The 22,233-nt window shown below is 39.9% G+C and overlaps 1 protein-coding gene across 1 annotated transcript in view; it reads right to left on the bottom strand.

The window, feature by feature from the left end:
• Positions 1-320: 320 nt before the first annotated feature.
• Positions 321-22,233, bottom strand: part of SDC2 (syndecan 2) — a 102,211-nt gene continuing 80,298 nt past the window's right edge. Inside the window, exons 2-5 of the mRNA XM_075825934.1 lie at positions 12,696-12,807; positions 5,694-5,836; positions 4,240-4,357; positions 321-2,624 (exon numbers count right to left, since the gene is read on the bottom strand). Of these exons, the coding sequence (XP_075682049.1) occupies positions 2,461-2,624; positions 4,240-4,357; positions 5,694-5,836; positions 12,696-12,807 (537 nt within the window). The 3' untranslated portion in view covers positions 321-2,460. The remainder of the gene's footprint in view (positions 2,625-4,239; positions 4,358-5,693; positions 5,837-12,695; positions 12,808-22,233) is intronic.

The raw sequence follows: 22,233 nt of genomic DNA, 5'->3' as shown, positions 1-22,233 counted from the left end.
TATTGAAATAAGAAAAAGGTTACATTTAATTACTTATAGTATTGTTTTTTTTGTTTTAAACTGAACTCTCTCCTGAAACCTAATATTCTATAGAAAAGTTTCCTCGAGTTCCATCTCCTGCATTTCCCTCCTTACATCTCAGGTCTTTACTTACACTCCGTCTTATTTCTTTCTTGAACACAAAAAGGAGCTATTTTGTAATCAACCTCTGATTTAAATTCATACAGTTTTGATGAAAGCCTGTAAAAGAAAGGAAACCTAATTCAAGGCTGTCATCACAAAGCAGCGTGATGAGAAATAATGACACATAAGAGCCACTATTAGGCCACATGTTTTTTATTTAGTAGTGTTTATGTTCCCAAGTTACATTTTAGGTCTATTGATGTAAGACTACAAAATTACCATTAATTTTTTCTGTGCTTATAAAATACCAACATTTTTTTGTTTACTGTCATACACTCTGTAACACAGTCTGCAACAATTTACATGGAATCATAGGCACTTCAAAGGCTTAAAAAGACTTTACAACTTAATTGCATGGTGAAAACGACAAAAATTGCTCTTGAAACTCTGAGTCGTACCTTCAGCAAAAGAAACATAATGGGAAGGAGTTTATACAGTGGCCATGGACTTCTGCAAATTTAGCCGAATACTGCTCTAGTCTTTGGATTTGGCTCATCCCCATTGTCCATACCAGGATTAAGCATCCTGTGGCTCTCCGACTCCTGGTGCATCCTACAAATTGAAGAGCATCCTATTGTCTCATTACATATATAATACATTTGTAGCACGAGTCACCTGCACATCATTATATGTAATGTATGACTGGCCCCCCCTCCTGTAATGGAGTTGGTAAAGATGCATCCACTCCTAAAGTGAAATGAACGTCAGAAAATCGCTTCAAAGGCTTGCGTTATAAAAAGGAGAGAATAAGTTTCTATTTCAGATATATTTTTTTTAGCAAAAACAACCCATTAAATAATAGCATCTCCCTTTAAAAGGACCCTCTATGCAGATTTGAATTAATCTTTGCTATAAGAAGCCATAACAAAAAGACAAAACACAGCTATAATCTGAATTTCTAAAAAAAACTGACCAGTTCTGCACTTAAGCAGTGGACGTCAGACTTGTTATCTAACAAGTAAAGCGCAAAAACAATTTAATAAAAAAAAAAAAATGTAAGCCAAAATTTTTCAACCGGAGTTTTCCCCCAATCCAATGATAAAAAAATACTTTATTGGGGGTATTTCATTACTAGTCATTTTTGAAAAGTCTGGAATTTTTAAGACATTTTACAAGTCATAGATAAAAGAGCTGATAAATTACGCCAAACCCCTTTATTCCAGATAATGGTGGGGCTTCCAACTCCTAGCCATTGACAGATATAAGATTCTAATATAAAAATCAATAGGCAGTGACTAATCTTGGGGAAAGCAAAAAATAATTTTAAAAATGGCAAACCATACCACGAAACACACACACACACACACACACACGGAAAATTTAGATTCCCTTTCATTTACACCTGCAATAAAAAGCACTAAAAAAAAATAAATCTCAGGACAACTGTTGGCGACAGACAAAATCCCTCTCCACCTATAAGGTCTTTTAATTATTTTAGATTTCAATTTTTTGCCAAAAAAAACAGAATAGGAAAACGTAAACCTTGGATACGAGTATACTGCAGAAGATTCCAAAAATAACCAAAACCAATCTCACTTAAGAGTAAATGCATCTTTAAAGAGTAGCTTACTACCGTGAGTATCAGCTTGTATATAGATATTCCAATTTTCTTTTTACAAATTAGTCAGCATAAAATCGGTTAGAAAGTACACAAAAAAAACAGCTGTAGTGTAAAAAAAAAATGAATATCATTACACAGATTTATACAGATTTTGTTTATGTTTACATAGGAAGGAAAAAATAAAAAAAGTACATTTACACTATTATACTGTATATCTGAGGTCTAAGACAATTGCACCATGACAACTACTAAAGGCATTTATTTGGAGACAGATAAATTAATGAAATAGAACTAAATTTTAAAAAGATCCGAGACATGCTAAAAATATTCAACAATCTTTCATAGACCCGACGATTGAAAAATAAACCGTTTTCGTGGGTTTGTTTATACGTTTATGCATAAAGGTCTGAGATGTCTGGGTGAATACCAATGGTCTTAGAAGATAATACTTTGCCGCGGTTACCCAAAATGCAATGCATTTTTTATTTTAAACCTTTTTTCTATTAATCTGGATTACATGAAAAGTGTTTCTTTTTACTTTAAATACAAATGGGATTTTTCTCATAACATTAAGTTGCCTCCAAGGCTCTTTAATGGGGGAAAAAATGTTTTGAAATCTTCATTATTCTATGCAAAAGCTTTATTTAAAAGAAAAAAAAAAGAAAAAAAAAAAAAGAAGTTCAGTGATCTCATAAAAAGAGACACTATAGTAGATTTTATGCATAAAACTCTTTAGTTGGTGCCTTTTGGTAGACCGCGCTGGATGGTTTTCGTTCTCCAAGGTCGTAGCTGCCCTCATCCTTCTTTCTCATGCGGTAAACCAGCAGTAGGATTAAGAAGACTGCAAATAGGAAACCGATGCCTCCACCTGCAATGACCGCTGCAAAACAAGATTAGATGCGTTATAGAAGCTGCACTTTTTTTATGGGGAGGGTCCCACTAAATATTGAATAGTTAGCGTTGATGTAGCATGTACGGATTCCCCAAAGACATGGAGTAGAGTATCAGCGGGTTAATTTTCTGTAAGACTTAAAGGGGTATTCCGGTTACAAGTAGTTACCCACTATCGGTAGGGTAGGGGGTAACTTGCTGACCGGTGGGTATCCGACAACTGGGACCCCCACAGTTTACGAGAATGGGGGTCCCGTACCCTCGTTTCAACCAAGCTGCAGGTCGCTCATGTGCACTTCTGCTCTATTCATTATTTATGGTAGCGCCGGAAATGGCCGAACGCTGTACTCGCCTATCTCCGGCCCGCCCATAGAGAATGAATGGAGTGGCAGTGCTCATGAGCGCCCTCCCGCTCTGTTCAAACGAGGGGTACGGGACCACAGTTCTCGTAAACAGTAGGGGTCCCAGCTGTCGGACACCCGCCAATCAGAAAGTTACTTCTTACCCTATGGATAGGGGGTAACTTGATGTAACCGGAATATCCCCTATAGGTACGGGTTCCTCCCTCTGGAACCTCACATATTGGAAAAACGAGGGTCCCATGACCCCCGTTCACCGATTAATGCTGGTTGCTTCCTCATTAAAGTTAATGGAGAGTTTCTTTCTGTAATTCGAATAGACTTTTATTGGGGAGGGGACTGCACTATTGACTTTTATAGGGAAAACAGCCACAAAATGGGCGAGCAGAGCTCAAGGGATTCCCATTTCCCTTTTGGTCACCTCTGTGACCCTCACCTATAAGGCATATCCTGTGCTTATGCCATAAATAGTGTTCTCACAACGGTAATACTCCGTTATTTATTTTTTTCATCTTGCCATTCTGTAATTTATAACTTTTTCCATAGATTATTCTGTATGAGATCTGGTTTCCATTAAGGAATTTTGTACTTTCTATATGTACAATTTCAGGGTATGAATAGGTTAGAATTTCCACTTTATCAATTTAATTTTGAAGAAACAAAACGAAAAACAAAATCTGCTATGCTTTTATTATGGCTGGCCTAGAATAAGTGTATATATTTACAAATATGTGGCGGCTGTTTTATTTTTTTTATGGTTTTATATAAAAATAAAAATGTATTTAAACTATGGTGTTCTGGATCATGGGGTCTAAGTTTATAATTGGATTTTTCTTTTTCTTGGTATTCCAGCATATTATGCCGGTGCATAAACATACGTATAGGTACGCTGCCCAAGCATACTACTTACAAGAGACAGACTTGGGGATCTCCGTCAGTTCTTGAGCTGCCTCCATAATGATACCACACAGCAATCACCAGTATAAGGAGGGTCAGCCTCCAGATGGTACTAACGTGAACAAAGTGGCAATGCCCGCACGTTCATCATGACTCAAGTCCCTCGTGAGGGTTTTTCCTCTCAAGGAGTCGGTTTGGTTACATTAACCGGAGTAGTTTGTATAGGGTTAGTTTGCATTTAGCGCATTCAGTGAACGGACATACACAGAACTTTTTGTAATTTCTTTTTCTGACACAAAAGGAAGAAAAACAAAAACAGTAATATTATATACAAGCTCGAATGCTCACCTGCAAGTACTTCTGTTCTGTGGAATAGGTTCTCGGACTGCTTCTCTGTGTATACATCGACCTCACTTTTGGAATTACGTCCTAACGGATCTTTGTCACTCTTCTCCACCGCAGGCTCCTAAACGAGAAATACACATTGATGTAAAAATGTGACATAAGTGTCCAACTCTTAAAATTATACTTACAGTAGTGTTCAAAAAAATAGCAGTGAGTTTAAAAAAGCAAATAAGGCGCAAAATCATTATAAATCAATAATTATAATAATTCAATTCAAAACCAAAACAACAACATTTATCCAGTTTGTGTTAATCCGAATACACTTTACTAAACTAATATTTAGCGGCATAACCATAGTTTCTGAGAACCGCTTGACATCTGTGTTGTACGGAGTCGACCAACTTCTGGCCCCTCTGAACGGGTATCCAGTCCGGGAAGATGGGACGACATTACATATCACCACTCCCAAAAACATTGATTTATCAGGTTAAAAAAAAAAAAAAAGTCAGTCCAACATAATTAAACACTCCTGTACATATCATCAACATGATAGAAAACAAAACTTGGTAGACTGGGAAGAGAATATCAGTGTATATAATACAAAAGGGCCGATGCCAGCGTACCGACACACCGGATGCTCAGCTGCTTACATTTCCACACCTTAGTACGGTAAAATTAAAGACAAAAACAGCAGGAGAAGGTTTTGTGGTCAAGTTTTGTAATGTGATGAAGTCGGTTTTAAAGGACTATAAGATTTTAAAGTGGATCTGCAACTTATAATATGCTGCCCTTGGCATATTATGTTCCTGTAGGACTGCAACAAATGATCCGGAAAAAATGCAAGGCAAGTCTAATTGATGAGAGAAGATATTTGCCAAAATATTATGATCAGGTTACAAAAACAACCAAAAAAAACTTACCGTGTGGCATCACTGCAACAATAACTACACTACAATTAAGGCCCCATGCACACGAATGTGTTTTTGCGTCCGCAATTCCCCCGCAAATCCACGGGAGAATTGCGGACCCATTCATTTCTATGGGCCCATACACACTATCCGTGTTTTCACGGGTCTCCGCATGTCCGCAAATCCGTGCCGCAGAAACTCAGGACATGTCTTATTACGGCCCGCAAATTCGATGCGGACATGCCCATAGAAGTCAATGGGCCCGTGGAAAATGCGGGTACACCGGGAAGGAGTTCTGTCGTCATCCTGTTTTACCTAGGCTTTTTTTTTTTATCCGCATTTTGCGGATTACATACGGATGAACTGCGGAGGACATTTCACGGAACACTGTCCTGGAATTTGCGGACCAGAAAAACACTACGGTCGTGTGCATGAGGCCTAACTTGTTACCTGGTTTTCAGAAAAATTAAAAAAAGGTTGGTCTTACTTTTTGTAATTTTATTAAAATTGCATGTCTCAAAATAAAACAGGTGTGGGGGATGAACATACCTCTGCATCTACGACAACGTCTGTCTGAAACTTCGGCGTAGTAATCTCCACTACTGGAGCGTCACTGGTCGGTGGACTTTCTGGAATTGTTCCCATGGTCGTAAGTTGTACTGCAACGTCTGGATCATCGAAGTCTGCAACTCCTGATGAGACATTACCAGCAATATTTAATATGCAATAATCTAGGACAATGCAGTTCTTCTTTGTCCGTCATTGACAACAAACTCGCATTTAATACAAACATCCCACATCACAGACACTCCAGAATTGGATGAAAGTTGCCAAATCGTTTCTCTTCCCACCCTACTATAGTTTTTCTAAATGATGTTCTAATTCTTAAGAGACATTTGTTAAGGTCCTAAAACGAATGCGTTTTAGAAATTTCTACAATCTACATCGAGTCAGAATCTTTCACTGTGGCTTTTAGCAATGTGCAGGACCAAATACTGTCCTCTTAACATTCAAAGTATTATCATCCCCATTCTACATTACGGTGTTCTGAAATAAATTTGCTCCATGTCCGTGTTACCTACAAAGGGTGAGGCTCAAAGTATTGAACAAATGTATGATGCATTGAATACAAAAATCAATATATGTTTACAAGGACTATTCCTGGCATCTAACAATATCTCCACTACCAGAGCCATGACCGTGGTTCTTATATGGCAAGTATAAAATGCAGCCAGTTCTTTGGGATGAGTGGTATATGGGGTACCCATGCAATAGCAGTCACTGTTGGCCATTACGGACAGCAAAACCATGATACTACCAGATGGTAACATCTTTATTCCCAGGATGATAAGAGAGGGCTCAGTGCTAGAGGATTGCTCTTGTTGAATGTCATAAAACAATGTCTAGTAGAGACGACGGTGCAATTTGATGTTCTATTTCCATCAAGAGATAGACAGTGGGGTTTTCGTTATTTTGTCAATTTGTTTTTCTTTGCGGCTTTATCTTTGTCAACCTTTCATTTTCAACTAATTAGAAACAAGGAACGGGCATTTTATAAGGATGGGGGTACCAAGTTGTAAAGGTTAATGCATTTGCTCAGCGGCCAATACAGAATTAAAACATTTTCGTGACACCTTCCCTTTAATTTTGTTTTTTTTATATATATATTATTGCTTTTAGTATGTCATTAAAATTAATTTTATTTATTTGTGTTTTTGGTGTTGTACTTTTTTTTTCTTACTTTTACTTCTCTATGGGGGCTGCCATTTTTTTTTTCATCTCTGTATGTGTCGATTAACCCCTTAAGGACGCAGCCTAGTTTTGGCCTTAAGGCTCAGAGCCCATTTTCAAATCTGACATATTTCACTTTATGTGGTAATAACGTCGGAATGCTTAAACCTATCCAAGCGATTCTGAGATAGTTTTCTCGTGACACATTGGGCTTCATGTTCGTGGTAAAATTTGGTCGATATATTCAGTGTTTATTGGTGAAAAATTGCAAAATTTAGAGAAAATTTTGAAAAAATTGCATTTTTCTGAATTTAAATGCATCTGCTTGTAAAACAGACGGTTATACCACCCAAAATAGTTACTACTTCACATTTCCCATATGTCTACTTTAGATTGGCATCGTTTTTTGAACATTCTTTTATTTTTCTTGGACGTTACACGGCTTAGAACATAAACAGCAATTTCTCATATTTTTAAGAAAATTTCAAATGCCTTTTTTTTAAGGTACCTCTTGAGTTCTGAAGTGGCTTTGTGGGGCCTATGTATTAGAAACCCTGATAAAACACCCCATTTTAAAAACTAGACCCCTCAAAGTATTCAAAACAGCAGTTAGAAAGTTTTTTAACCCTTCAGGCATTTCACAGGAATTAAAGCAAAGTGGAGGTGAAATTTGCAAATTTCATTTTTCTTGCTGAATTTCAATTTTATTCATTTTTTTTTCTGTAACACAGAAGGTTTTACCAGAGAAACACTACTAAATATGTATTGTCCAGATTCTGCAGTTTTTAGAAATGTCCCACATGTGGCCCTACTGCGCTCGTGGACTAAAACACAAGCCCTAGAAGCAAAGAAGCACCTAGTGCATTTTGAGTCCTCTTTTTTATTACAATATATTTTAGGCAGCATGCCAGGTTTGAAGAGGTGTTGAGGTGCCAAAACAGTAGGAATCCCCCAATAGTGACCCCATTTTGGAAACTACACCCCTCGAGGAATTCATTTATGGTTGTTGTTACCATTTTGACCGCACAGATTTTTCACAGCACGTATTTGAATTGGGCTGTGAAATGAAAAAAATGTCATTTTTCCAATAAAATGTCATTTGTGATCAAAATTTCTTATTTTCACAGGGAACAAAATACCCCATTTGGTTGCCCAATTTGTCCTTAGTGTGGCAATACCCCATTTGTGGTGATAAACTGCCGTTTGGGCCCATGGGAGGGCTCAGAAGGAAAGGAGCGCTATATGTTTGTTGGAGTCCAGATTTTGCTGGATTGGTTTTCGGGTGCCATGTCGCATTTGCAGAGCCTCAGGGGTATCAAAGCAATGGAAACCCACCAAAAGTGACCCCATTTTGGAAACTACACCCCTCAAGGAATTCATTTATGGTTGTTGTTAGCATTTTGAGCACACAGTTTTTTCACAGCACCTATTTCAATTGGGCTGTGACATTAAAAAAATAAAAAATTACATCTTATTGGAAAAAATTTCATCAAAATTTCTTATTTTCACAGGGAACAAAATGCTCAATTTTGTTGCCCAATTTCTCCTGAGTGCAGCAATACCCCATTTGTGGCAATAAACTGCCGTTTGGGCCCATGGGAGGCCTCAGAAGGGAAGGAGCGCTGTGTGTTCTTTGGAGTACAGATTTTGCTGGTTTGGTTTTCGGGTGCCATGTCGCATTTGCAGAGCCCCAGAGGTATCAAAGCAATGGAAACCCACCAGAAGTGACCCCATTTTGGAAACTACACCCCTCAAGGAAATCATTTATGGGTAATGTGACCATTTAGACCACATAGTTTCTTCACAGAACTTATTTGAATTGGGCTGGGAATTAAAAAAAATATATATTTTTTCCAATAATATGTCATTTTAGCTCAAAAATTCTTATGTTCACAAGAAATAAAATACTCCATTTTGTTGCCCAATTTGTCCTGAGTGCGGCAATACCCCATTTGTGGTGATAAACTGCCGTTTGGGCCCATGGGAGGGCTCAGAAGGAAAGGACCACCATTTGGCCTACTGGGGATTTTCTAGTGCCAAGTCATGTATGCAGAAGCACCTGAGGTACCAATACAGTTGAAACCCGCAAGAAGTGACCCCGTTTTAAAAACTACACACTTAAGGCATTCATCTAGAGGTGGAGTGAGCATTTTGACCGGAGACCTACACCCCATAAACTGTAATGTGGGTTCTCCCGGGTATGGCAATACCCTACATGTGGCAGTTATCAGCTGCCTGGGCACACAGCAGGGCCCAGAGGGGAAAGACGAGGGGTGATAAGCTGTGCGGAGTGCATCAGGGTAAGTAAAATTAGGGTAAATTATAAACCAAGGGATGTATGATAAATTTTAAAACACTCTTTCATACAGAGCTCTGGTTATTCGGGACACGTGTCACATTGATATATTGTGTCATCCCTTATCGCCCTCTTATAGCAGACTTTGCACCTCTATTGACTATTTCCCTTCTTGCCAGTTTGGGGAACTTCTCCTGGAAAGTGTTGCCGCCCTGGTACGATGCGTGTGGCCCCGCTTCCAGAAGTACTGGGTGCCCCCCCTTCTTGGTAACTAAAGATTAGGTTCTTGATAATCACCTCTTGAAATTCCAGGAAAGTTCCCGTCTGGCCTGCACATCGATGCAGCACGTACGCGTTGTACAATGCCATCTGTATGATGTGCCCGGCCAGCTTCTTATACCACACCGCATGGCGCTGTAGGGCTTCAGGATTTGATCTTACAAGTCCATCCCTCCCATGTACCTATTGTAGTCCAGGATGCAGTTTGTTTTGGGGGTGGCCTTTCCTTCATATATCCTAAACCTGTAGGTATACCCTGATGCACTCTCGCACAGCTTATACATCTTCACGCCATACCTTGCCCTCTTACCCGGCAGGTACTCTCGGAATTGAACCCTCCCTTTAAAATGTACCAGGGACTCATCAATAGAAATACACTTCTCGGGGGTGTATGCTTGGGAAAACCGGGCACTGGAACGGTCTAATAGGGGTCTCCGTTTATACAAACGGTCAAAACTGGGGTCATCTCGGGGTGGGCACGGCTCATTATCAGTATAATGTAAGAAGCGAAGTATTGCCTCTTTTTTTTTTTTTTAAGTTCCAGTTCAGTTCTGAAGTTGCTTTGAGGGGTCCATATATTAGAAACCCCTATCAAACACCCCATTTTAGAAATTAGACCCCTCAAAGTATTCACAACAGCATTTAGAAAGTTTATGAACCCTTTAGGTGTTTCACAGAAATTTAGAGCAAAGTAGAGGTGAAATTTACATATTTTTTTTGTCAGAAAATCCTCTTTATACCATTTTTTTTATAACACAAAAGGATTTATCAGTGAAACGCAAATTTATACGTATTGCCCAGATTCTGCAGTTTTGAGAAATATCCCACATGTGGCCCTAGTGCGGTAATGGACTGAAGCACCGGCCTCCGAAGCAAAGGAGCACCTAGTGGATTTTGAGGCCTCTTTTTTATTAGGCACCATGTCCGGATTGAAGAGGTCTGGTGGTGCCAAAACATTGGGAACCCCCCAAAAGTGACCCCAATTTGGAAACTAGACCCCTTGAGGAATCCATTGTAGTTTTCTTGGGGTGCATGCGGCTTTTTGATCAGTTTTTATTCTATTTTTAGGTGGCGTGGTGACTAATAAACAGCAATTCTACTATTGTTTTTTTATTCTTTTTTTTCTACAGCGTTCACCGTGCGCTATAAATGACATGTTCACTTTATTCTGCGGGGCGATACGATTACGGCGATACCAGATGTTTATAGTTTTTTTTTATGTCTTATGGCGTTTGCACAATAAAATACGTTTTGTAAACAATCATTCACTTTTTGTGTTACCTTATTCTAAGCGCCAGAACTTTTTTATTTTTCAATCAATAAAGCCGTGCAAGGACTTATTTTTTGCGTAACGAACTGCAGTTTGATCAGCACCATTTTTAGGTACATGCGACTTTTTGATCTCTTTTTATTCCATTTTTTGGGAGGTGAAGTGACCAAAGAATTGTGATTGTGGTACGGTTTATTATTATTTTATTTTACGGCGTTCACCGTGCGGGATAAATAATGAAATAATTTTGTAGTTCAGGCCGTTACGGACGCGGCGATACCAATTATGTATAGTTTATTTGTTTGTTTATATATTTTTATTAATAATAAAGGACTGATAAGGGAAAAAGGGGTATTTTTACTTTTAATACTTTTAAATCTTTTATTTTCTTATTTTTACACATCTTTTTTTAACTTTTTTTTTCACTTTATTACTTTGTCCCACTAGGGGACATGAGGGCAGGAGGCCCTGATCGCTATTCTAATACACTGCACTACATGTGTAGTGCAGTGTATTAGAACTGTCAGCTACTCACTGACAGCAAGCATAGTGGGTCCTGACGTTGTCAGGACCCACTAGGCTTCCGTCTATGGCATAGCCGGACGCCATTGTTTGGTGTCCGGTTGCCATAGTCACCATCGCCGGCCGCTATCGTGTAGCAGGCCGGCGATGGCAGCTTAACCCCTAAAAAGCCGCGATCTCTATAGAACGCGGCTTTTAAGGGGTTAATCAGCGGGGACACAGCGATCGGTCCCCGCTGTAGGAGCTGTGACAGCTGCTGAACAAGACAGCAGCGTCACAGCTCCTGTATGCGTCGGGAGGACGGCCGAAACGGCCGTTACTCCCGTGACGTACTATTACGGCATGGAGCGCGAACGATACAGCTGCCATGCCGTAATAGTACGTCAAGGAGCGGGAAGGGGTTAACGACACATACAGAGATGGAATACGGCACATACATCCCCATAGAGAATGCGAATGGGAGCCGTTCCATTCACTATAGCGTACGCTGTCTGTGTGGGAGCTCCCACACAGACCAAAAGGAAGGTCTTTGGCAGAGCGACATCCGGTGCCATTTTCATGTGGACCGGAAGCCGCGGCCGGACAGTAAGATGACGACTTCCGGCCATATGTTCAGACGCAAGGACTAGGAGCGGAGGCAGCGGCAGGAGCAGGTAAGTTATGTTTGTGTATGTGATATGTGTGTATGTTTGTGTTATACTGTCTGATTTCCACTGTATCTAAGCCTACTACACTGTGCATTCGCTCAAAAAATGGCGGCACACAGTGTAGGAGGTTTGAACATTCAACCCCCTCCTTTCTCCTTGCACTAGCCAGGATAAAGGAGGGGGGATTGTGTGAGGACACTAGAGCGAGTGTGTCTTCTCCAATTTTGCAGCATAAAGCAATGAGGTTGCTTTACCACATGCCAATGCTGCAATTTTGGGAATTGCTCCCTCTAGTGACCAGCACATGGAAATGTTATAAATTAGAATCTAATTTATAATATTTCCTGACTTGTGAAAAAATTAACAAAATTAAAACAAATGTGTGATCATTTATATACTAACGGTTTAACAAAAAAAAATAAAAAAATTCTAGCGGCACATTCCTTTTAAGGGGTTGTCCGGGCACAGGGCTGTTTTTCATACTGATGACCTATCCACAGGACCCAACACCCGGACCCCACACCGATCAGCTGTGCCAGCTGCCTCCAGGCACCGGATGTCATGCAGTATTTAGTGCCGGAAGCAGATGGCTCTGTACACGGCACAGCGGCCGTACTGAGGAACTGCAACTCTGCTGCTATTCACTTGAATAAGAGTAGAGCTGCAGTCCGGCCGCTATAGTGTGACCCAAGCTATGCACTTCCGGCACAGACATCCGGCACAGACATCCGGTGCCCAGAGGCAGCCGGAGTATCTAATCAGTGTGGAGCATTTTTTGGAGCCCGATTTTATCATGAAAACTTTACCTGATCCTGAACCAGATGAGTAATCATCATCATCAATTGGATATACTCCGGAGGACTCTTCAACTGAAGTGTTGTCGATATACAAGTCTTTGTCTGATGTTGTGGCGACCATCTGTAAAATAAGTTATGGACATTGTAAGTAGTCATATGGGAAGGCTTAGAAAATATATAATGGTAAAAATACTAGATACTGGGGCAGATTTACTAATGTGTCTGTGCCTAAAATGTGCCACATGTCATTTTAGAATAAATGCTTGCATCTCTCTAGACACCTAAAAAAAGTTCCAGAAAGGGAAGTGACATGGCTTAAAATGCGCCAATTATCTGGCACAAAATTCTGTCGCAAAAGAAGCCAAATCAAAAGGTGGTATAAGGAGGAGACACATGCACCAAATTTATTATACAGCATGCAGATTTGCTGAATCTTCGGACTGCCTGGTCTAAGTTTACTCTGCCTAAAAGACAGCGGGCAGAAATATGTAAGTCAGAACAAATACACCTTTGAATGTTAATAAAACTGAAGTCCGATGAAAAAATGAAGGCGCTGGTTGAGCCCCAAGGTACAAGTCATAATCATTTATCGTATACATGAATACATTTTGGAAATTGCTGAAGTAGAACAATACTTTATTCATCTTTCTGTGTACTTCTGCAGGTAGCAACTGCTTTGTTATTGGCACAAATAAATGAATCTATAAAATGTCACGCTGTGTGACAATACTGAAAATAATTAAGCCCGACAAGCCTCAGCACCTATGCAGATTTAAAAGGAATAGAAAGAAAAAAAATAAATAAAAAAAAATTACAAAAAATTAGATTTATGTTGTTGTGAATCAATTAATAACCCTCTTAATCTCTGGTCTGACTGCTATAACAAGATATAAACAAAGGCTGCACTATGCCCAGAGGTACCAATTAAAAGGGAAACTAGAGATAAAATGCAGGCTACTCCTATGCCACAGCACATGAAACCTGTTAGAACTTGTAACGTTCACACACTATTAGACCAGAGGACCTCGCCTCATTTTTCACAAATTCAGGTTTCCCACAGTGATGTCACTCTAGTGGAAGAGTCATATAAATCCATATGTGCCATTAACCATAAATTCAGAGGATCACCACCCATAAAGACGCTATCACATGGGCATTTTGATTGCTGTGCTCTGCATGATCAGTAGTGATCTGTAAACATTCTCGAATGCCATGGAGGAGATGCAGGTCTACCGAAGACCAACAATCACCAACATTGGGAATGGACGTTCATCCATCACGTCAACGGATGCAAAGACCTGGCGCCTGGGCCTAGCGATGCCACGGTTCAATATTCTATATGGTATCTTAGGAAATAAAACTTACTAAGCCTGAAAAAGAACCCCTCCCCACACTCTTGTTACTTCCGATAGTACTTCCGTGGATGATGTTCTGATCCCATTCAACTGAAATTGACCAGATTGTTGAGGGCAAGTCTAAAAGCAATGAGAAGACTTGGACATAAAAGTTAAATCCTATTGCCTCAATTTTAGCTCTGCTGGAAGTGAATAATCACTCCGCAGCCCTCTGTGGTCACCACATGAATTAAAATGAAATCACAGCTAATGAACATAGCTTAACAAGTTCCTTGTGACTGTGCCCCGGCATTGGTCCTATGGAAATAACGTAATGCGAACTGCTTATTAACCGCCCTGTCTGTATATTTCAATTTCCACAAAATGGCGTTTTATCACTCCAAGCAACTAGCTGCTTTAGTTGAAATTATAAAAAAAAAAAAAAATCTACCTTAATAAACTGTATATATTAATGCAAAAAGTTGTCTTACTTTTAATGTACAGAAAAAAATTGGATTTGTATAGTTTTAGATCTTGGCCTGGTAACAAAAGATTAGAGTCAAGTCCTTCCAAGTGTGAGCAAAACTGGTCAATGAGGTCCACAAACCAAAACCTCAGTGGTAGATATGGACACAATCATACAGTACAAACAGCATTAATTCTTTGTCTGAATAAGTCCAAGTCCACGTCCACATTAGGTCCATAGAATCACCATATGAATGTGATTGGGTAAACGACCATGTCCACATGTTGCGGCACTCAAGATCTTGGCTCAGGAACGTACAATCAATCATTTTCTGCAATGATTAATTATATTTAACCAACCATTTTTTGCTCATTTATACAGGACAATTATTTCGGTAGCTTGTAATATTTCCTATCATAACAGGCCTTTGGGCTCCCTAGAGCACGCAAGGCCCAATTATCAACTTCATCAGACAAACCTAAAAGGGAAACAAAAAGGAACCAGTGTTTCTTCTAGAAGATAGACAGTACAGGATTAGAGAGGTACCACAGTAGCTGCCAAAATGGGATTAATTACCTTCATTACCTCATTACTTCACTATCAAACCATCACTCCTCGGCCATGACCCTACCAGAGTTCAGAGTTCCATAGAGTTCCTTTGTCACACTACGCTTTTAAATATAAAAGCATCACCGTTAATACTCACCTCAAATATAAAAGAAAAATATAGAAATACTTGTAGTTCTCGCACAGTAACACTGGCTTGTCAGTGTTGCACAGCAGTTATTGTGTGTATATATACACACACACACACACACACACACACACACACACACACGTGTTTTCCCTGAAACTAATACGTGGATCAATACTTCATAACATTTGTTTCTAGTGGTTTTACATGTTGCACAATTAATTCCACTGTCAGTCTGTGATTTACGGCTTGAGGTAATCTTGTGATCGCACACCAAACAGCTGATTAATTGCTTACAGCGATGTGAGCGTATCACGCCCAGTTTATCCTATAAAGAAAAATAAAAAAAATAGTACAGCTATTTTACGTAATTTGTCAGAACTGCACAGATTGAGGGATTAATGTATGAAAGACACACAAGGGTAGTGTTGTTTCTGGTCATGAACACCACTAATGGTCATATCCAAGGTCACTATAATGGGCGTAACAATAGGGAGTGTAGAGGTGGCAGTTGCACATTTATTGTCCAGCTTGAAAACACTATTGTTCGCTATGTATATTGTGTCAAGAGAACGTCAATTCAGAGGATGTGCAGAGATTGAAATGGGCTTTACGGCAATGTTTGGTTAGCTTCATATCCAGCAAGTATCAGTTGTTCTGAGCCAACACACAACGTGGAACAGGCAGACTGCCAGATATGGTCTACAAATCTGCATGTACACACATATGGAGTTAGGTTTCAAAGTTACATTTTTCTTTTATTAATAACATATATGCATGTAATGTAAGGTCACACATATACCTGTAATTTGAAAATACAAGTGTGCGTTTTCTCACATTTTAGTCAACAGGTACCGGCACGAACATTTAAGATATGATGCAGTCAGTCAATCGCAACAAATTAGTTGAGTTACTTCTGTTGGTCTAAATAGGTTGTCTGCTTCAACCAACCCCTTGTTATATGCTCTAGTAGGGCATGATGAGCTGACAGAAGATTCCCTACTCTGGAAACTTCTGTATCCAGCAGTCCCTGACACTTTAGCACTTAAAGAGGCTCTGTCACCACATTATATGTGGCCTGTATTGTACATGCTGTGATCGGCGCTGTAATGTAGAATACAGCAGGGTTTTTATTTAGAAAAACAATCTTTTTTACGGAGTTATGACCTATACTAGCTTGACAGTTTACAGCGAAATCTCGCGAGACTACGCCTGCTATGCTGTAAATCACAGACGTGCAGAGAAGTGGTCAGGATTCTGAATACATATCACGTCCTGGCTGGAGGTAATGTATATTCATTGTCCGGACACTGCAGTAATGTTAGTGTTTGTGTATGTGTCTGCACATAGCGATATAGCTATATCGCTATGTGCAGAGTAAATTAATGGAGAGAAGTGTATGACGCTGATTGGTCAGCGTCATACACTCCTCTGTACAACGCCCACTTGGCCATATAGTAAAAAATGCCCAGTTGTCCATTGAGAAACTCATTAGCATAAAGCTAATATAGGTCATAACTTCAAAAATGATCGTTTTTCTAAATAAAAACCACTGCTGTAATCTACATTACAACGCCGATCACATCATGTACAATATAGGGCACTTAAAGAGGCTCTGTCACCACATTATAAGACAGACCTTAAAAACAATAGGCACCCTAGAAATCCTAATTTTCTCTGCTGTAGCACCTATATGACCCCTGTGATCATCTCCTCTCAGGAGGACCTGTAACTGGAGCCAGGTTTAGAGAGACACAGCTGGTATGGAGTCTTACAGGCAATGCTCCATGGGAAAGAATATATGCAAGTTAGCTCTCCTCCAGCATAGGGGAAATCTCGTGCCACTAATTGGGGGTAGCTTCCTTGCAGGGGCGTAACTAGGAAAGACCGGACCTCATAGCAAACTTTTGACTGGGCCCCCCTCCCCTCAGTGCCACAAACAGCCCCCCCTTGTAGATAGAGCCCCCCTGTAGATTATGCCACACAGCCTCCCTTGTAGACAGTAACTACAAAGAGCTGCTGTATGGCACTGTCTACAAGGAGGGGCTGTATATGACAGTGTCCCCCCCCACCTCCACCTTGTAGACAGTGCCACCCCCAAACAAATGAAACAAAAATACTCACCTAGGCCACGTTCCTGTGACGAACGGAGCTGCTCCACAACGCCGACGGGATCCTTGCTTAGGCCGACGTGAACCAGTGACGTCATCACGCCGGCCTGCGAAGGTATCCTGTTCCTGAGACTCATAGGATGCAGGCCGAATGGCCTATAGCCTAGTAGATGGCAGAGCAGGGAGATACTATAGTGTTCAATAGTATCTGCGTCTTAAGGACGCGGATACTATTAAATGTGGTGTCGCTACCATTGTAGCAGTCATAGCTATTGCTAGCGGCGTCACCGAGCTTAGGGTTGCCGTGCTGGCGGGCCCCCTCAGGCTGAGAGTCCCGTAGCAGGCGATATGACTGCTACAGCGGTAGTTACACCACTGCTTCCTTCGAAGTCAATGTCCGACACACAGAAGAGCCTTAAAAGATCATGACTATGGATTCTAGCCAAGCTAAAGCCTCCTCCAAAAGGAAGGAGAACTAACTTGCATAGGGTTGTTAAACTAGCGATTCTTTTTAGGTATAGCATAAACCATGTTGGTTGGACTGATTAATAGGAGTCTTGCTCCTCGGAAGAAATCTTTGTAAATATGTAGGAAATCAAACAGAGCCTTATTCCGATAGCAACTTCAGCTTGGATCTGAACTGGCTTCATGCTGCAAGTGCCATATGTGAAATATTAACCACTTCCACTCTATGACTAGCAAATTCAGAGCAGGATTCTACAGATTTTACTAATTTACAGTGAGTGGCAACAAACTTTTTTTCAATTGACAGAAATAAGATTTTGTGCAAAAACTAATGGGCAAAATCTAGCCATGTGAAGACACAGATTCTTAGGAATAGTTATGGTTAGGCCATCAACTTTTTTTATCAATGCTTGAACAACTGCAAATTTGGCCATGAAGACTGCATAAAAATGGGTGGGATTCTACATGACCTGCCTAAATTATAATGTGAAAAGGCAGCTTTATAATTAACAGGTATTGTGTATTGATCAATACACTGGGGACAATGTCTTCTGAACATCTAGAACAGAAGATTTAAGTAGCAGCCACCAAGCCCAGATTACACATGGTTTGATTTCCTGTGATCGAGTAATTTGCAGAAGAATAGCAAGGTGCATTCTATCATCTTCAACATTTATTGGTCAGCGTGACTTTTTTAATCACAAAATGATGTCATCCTGCGAGCTCCGAACAAACCGTTGATTTACAGCTTTAACACTTGGCAGAGATCTTTTGATTAACACCCAACTTATTCAATTACAAGAGTGAAACACCTCCAGCAGACTATTTTTCAAATACAAGATGTTTTGGAAATCATGAAATAAAAATCAGAAAAAGACACCGAAGAAAAAAAAAGTTTAAATAAAAAAATTAAAAAAAAACACCATCATATAGATTAGAATATTCTCACATCCCACCAAAAACACGGCAGGATTTACCAATAAATCACATATCTATGGCCAGATCAGATGTCTCCTGACAGATTGTGTACAAACAAGTGTTTCTGCCCTTTATTTTTTATTGAAATGATCGTACGTTACATTCATTATCCACATAGGAAGTTTTTAGAATGACAAATCTTTACCCATCTAGACAGAATATTTTTCTGACAAATGGATTGGATTTCTACCACTATTTTTATTTTACCAAAAGACACAGATTATTAATACAAACGCTTGACCATATCAGCAAAATAATATGAAGGCCTATGGGCCTAGATTTAATCTTCAGGCTAAACCCAAAAGGTTATTTTTATCTACAGTTTGTTTTTGTTTTTTTTGCCAGGATTAGGGAAAATGTTTTCATTATGCAGAGATTAAGGGCTCATTCAGCCGAGCATATATGTAGTCCGGGTGACGGACGTTAAGACAACGGTCGTCACACGGACTCATGTATTTCAATGGGGCCATTCACACATCCGTTGTTTCAACAAAGCGTGTAAAGGGTCCGTGAAAAAATAGGACACGTCCTAATTTACTGCGTGTCACGCATCCCTCCATAGACTCTAGTCTATTGTGGATCCGTGAAAACACGCCCCGCACGGGTGCACCTCGGACGTGAATAAATGCAGTTTTTCACGTCAGAGGTTAGCTCCTCTCGTCCGAATGTAGCCTTGGGGGGGGGGGGGGAGGAGCCATCCTGCTCGGACCATCTTGAACGTTTATTTCAAATGGTTGGAGGGCAATAAACTGCTGCCAGAAAAATCTGGCAGCAGTTAATCTCCCATGGAAAAAAGGGTCAGAGGCATCCAATCCTCCCTCCCCCTCTCCACACCTGCTTTCTAAAGAGTCAGAATACCCCTACACACATCAGATAGCCATCTTATCCCGCCGAAATTGATTGGTTTAAACAAGTTCTTTTTAATGTTTCAGGGCACCTTAAGATCTCTGAATTGTAGGAGGTTTTGGTCCGGAAAAGGATCCGTTGAATATACTTTTTTCCCCTCTCCTCCAGCACTTCAGTTTGTTTTTTTCCATGCCCCCAATTTTCACAATGTTGTGTATCAGCTTACCCGGTTCTTTATTTTACCCATAGCATGCTGTAGGAATCGGGAGGTCAGACTCTCCATGCAGGTCTACTAGACCAACATCGAGGCTCTCGACTACTTACATTGAGAGACTTACGGTCCACACAGCAGACGCTGTAGGATTCAGGTAGTCCAAATGGCAAATACCAATGTCCCCATGGTGGCCCGGAACGGAGCAGCTACAGGTAAAATAGGGAGCCAGGTAAGCTGATCCAAAACATTTCACCACACATCTTAAAAAGCAGGAGGGTTTTGGGTGTAAAAAAAAAAATATTCACTGGAGTGAGTCTTTAAAAATTCATGGTTTAGGCAAGTTTTTGGTTAAAGTGTAAATTCTTTATCTACGATATGTAACAAGGTAAAAGGCAAGGGACGTCCCGAAAGAAAAAAGGAGTAGGGAAAAAGAGTACCTTTTTATTTATTTTTTCTTTTGTTTATTACGGTCACTTTAAAAAGAAAGGGGAGAGACTAGGTTATGTAAAAAGTCAAACAAACATGCTACAGTATATTTTAGGCTATGCGTTATTCAAAAGGCATGAACTCCCATGAATGTTTGTCTTTTCCTTCCAAACCTGCGGGCAGTGGGCACATGATTAAAGCTACTGGGACGACAACTCAGGCATGCAGGACACAAGGAGCTCACCTACTCTTCATGGTCTTACATCCCTGCTCTATCCTCTAGTGATTACTACTCTCCCGCCAGTGGTCACATTTCAGGGCAGCCCCATGGAAACCAGTTTGCAAGTGATCAGGCCCACCCCGAAGAAGGTGGTTTATAAAGATTATTCCTTTTACAACTTCACAAAAGGCAACTGTAACTAATTGTTCTAGCTTTCCATGTAGCATCATTTCTTTGTCCAATCAGTAGCGTTAACATTTCCCCATTATTGGCAAGATACTGAAATGACTTTGCCAGATTGGCTAACTATACAACAAATAACTGTACAGCTTTCAAAAGCAAAACCTTTTTTTAGGATTTTAAAAAAAAAAAAAAAATTTTTTTTTTTTTAAAGTTTTTATCCATAAAAACGGCGCCACTTGTTCATGGGCTGTGTCTGGTACTGTAGATTACGATCATTCGAGTGAATGTACAAGAGTGTCGCTGTTTATGAAAGAAAAAATAAATAAATCCCGGACAACCCCTTTAAAAAGCGTTAGACTCCATTATCTCTACCCAATACCTTTTGCCAAAGGATATGAAGCTATGGAGAACAAGTGCGCACGAGAGAATGCGACCTTATAGAAATATTTTAAACAAAATGTTTTTCAGAAAATCTTAAGGTCAATAGTTTAGCGGATTAGGAAAGACGTCCTAAATAGGTTTATAAAATACAGCGTGAAGTCCTTTTTTCTTTATATAACATTCTAGTGCAGATGACCTTCAGCGGAGTCACCTGCATTATATGGATCCCCTCAGCAGGTGTCTGAGGTGCAGCGCCAGAACTCACGGGACTCCAAGCTCCAGCGACACGCTACGGTCATCATTGATGGGGTATTTGTGTCTTTTAGGCTTTGGTCATTCTAGCGTAATGGCTCATAGTATTTCAGTATTTTTGACAAGTATATTGCTGCAGACTACGCTTTTCTTGCGGTCAAAAATATCGTGCTATGTGATGGCAAGCAAATAACCCCAGTGCGCACAACAAAATGAACTGCATTCAGGTGTTTTTGTGAACCGGATGATTTTTTTTTTTTAATGTGGTGACAACGGACAGATTGCTTCTCTCTGCTATCATCAATAATTTACAGTTGGACGGGTCATACTTATTAGTATCCATTAAATGTCTCTATCAGTAATCGCCACTGTGGCCGTAAGCAACATCAAGTTCACAAAAAAAAAAATAAATTTGAATTCGCTTTATTTTATGCTACCAGTTGAATGGATTTAAAAAAAAAATACAAAACTAAATAATGGGATAGACCTTCAATTTAGGCCATACCGGTCATCTGATCTCTCAATTGGTTCCAAATCAATTCATGGTTTCCAAAAGGAGGATAATAAAGAGGCGTTGTTGAACATACAAGACCTTTAGCTACTTTGAAACAGTAAAAGTAGAACTACTCTACCTTTCGACCTACTCTACATCTTCTACCAATTTCATACACGGATATTTAGAGTCCAGCTACTGTACTGCTAGACAAAAGCAAAGCTGTGCTCAATGTTAAATCAAATGAATCATTAAATCATCACATAAAAATGCCTGGGACTATTTTTTGAATGATGGATTTGTTGCATTTCTGGGCCACTGGGATCCAAGTTAAAAGGACTTTCAGTAAACATATAGTCCATCTGATATTGGACAGAGGTGCTTATCCATCATCTATATTTTTAGCGAACTATTTTTTCTGTGTTGAGAGGCTCAACTGTGTATTTTTTTTTATTTTTATAGATGACCAACAGATTATTTTCTT

The sequence above is a fragment of the Rhinoderma darwinii genome, chromosome 5 (genome assembly GCF_050947455.1).
Source record: "Rhinoderma darwinii isolate aRhiDar2 chromosome 5, aRhiDar2.hap1, whole genome shotgun sequence".
Lineage (NCBI taxonomy): Eukaryota > Metazoa > Chordata > Amphibia > Anura > Rhinodermatidae > Rhinoderma > Rhinoderma darwinii.
Note: the sequence above shows the minus strand (reverse complement) of the source record. Positions and strands in the feature narration are given on the sequence as shown.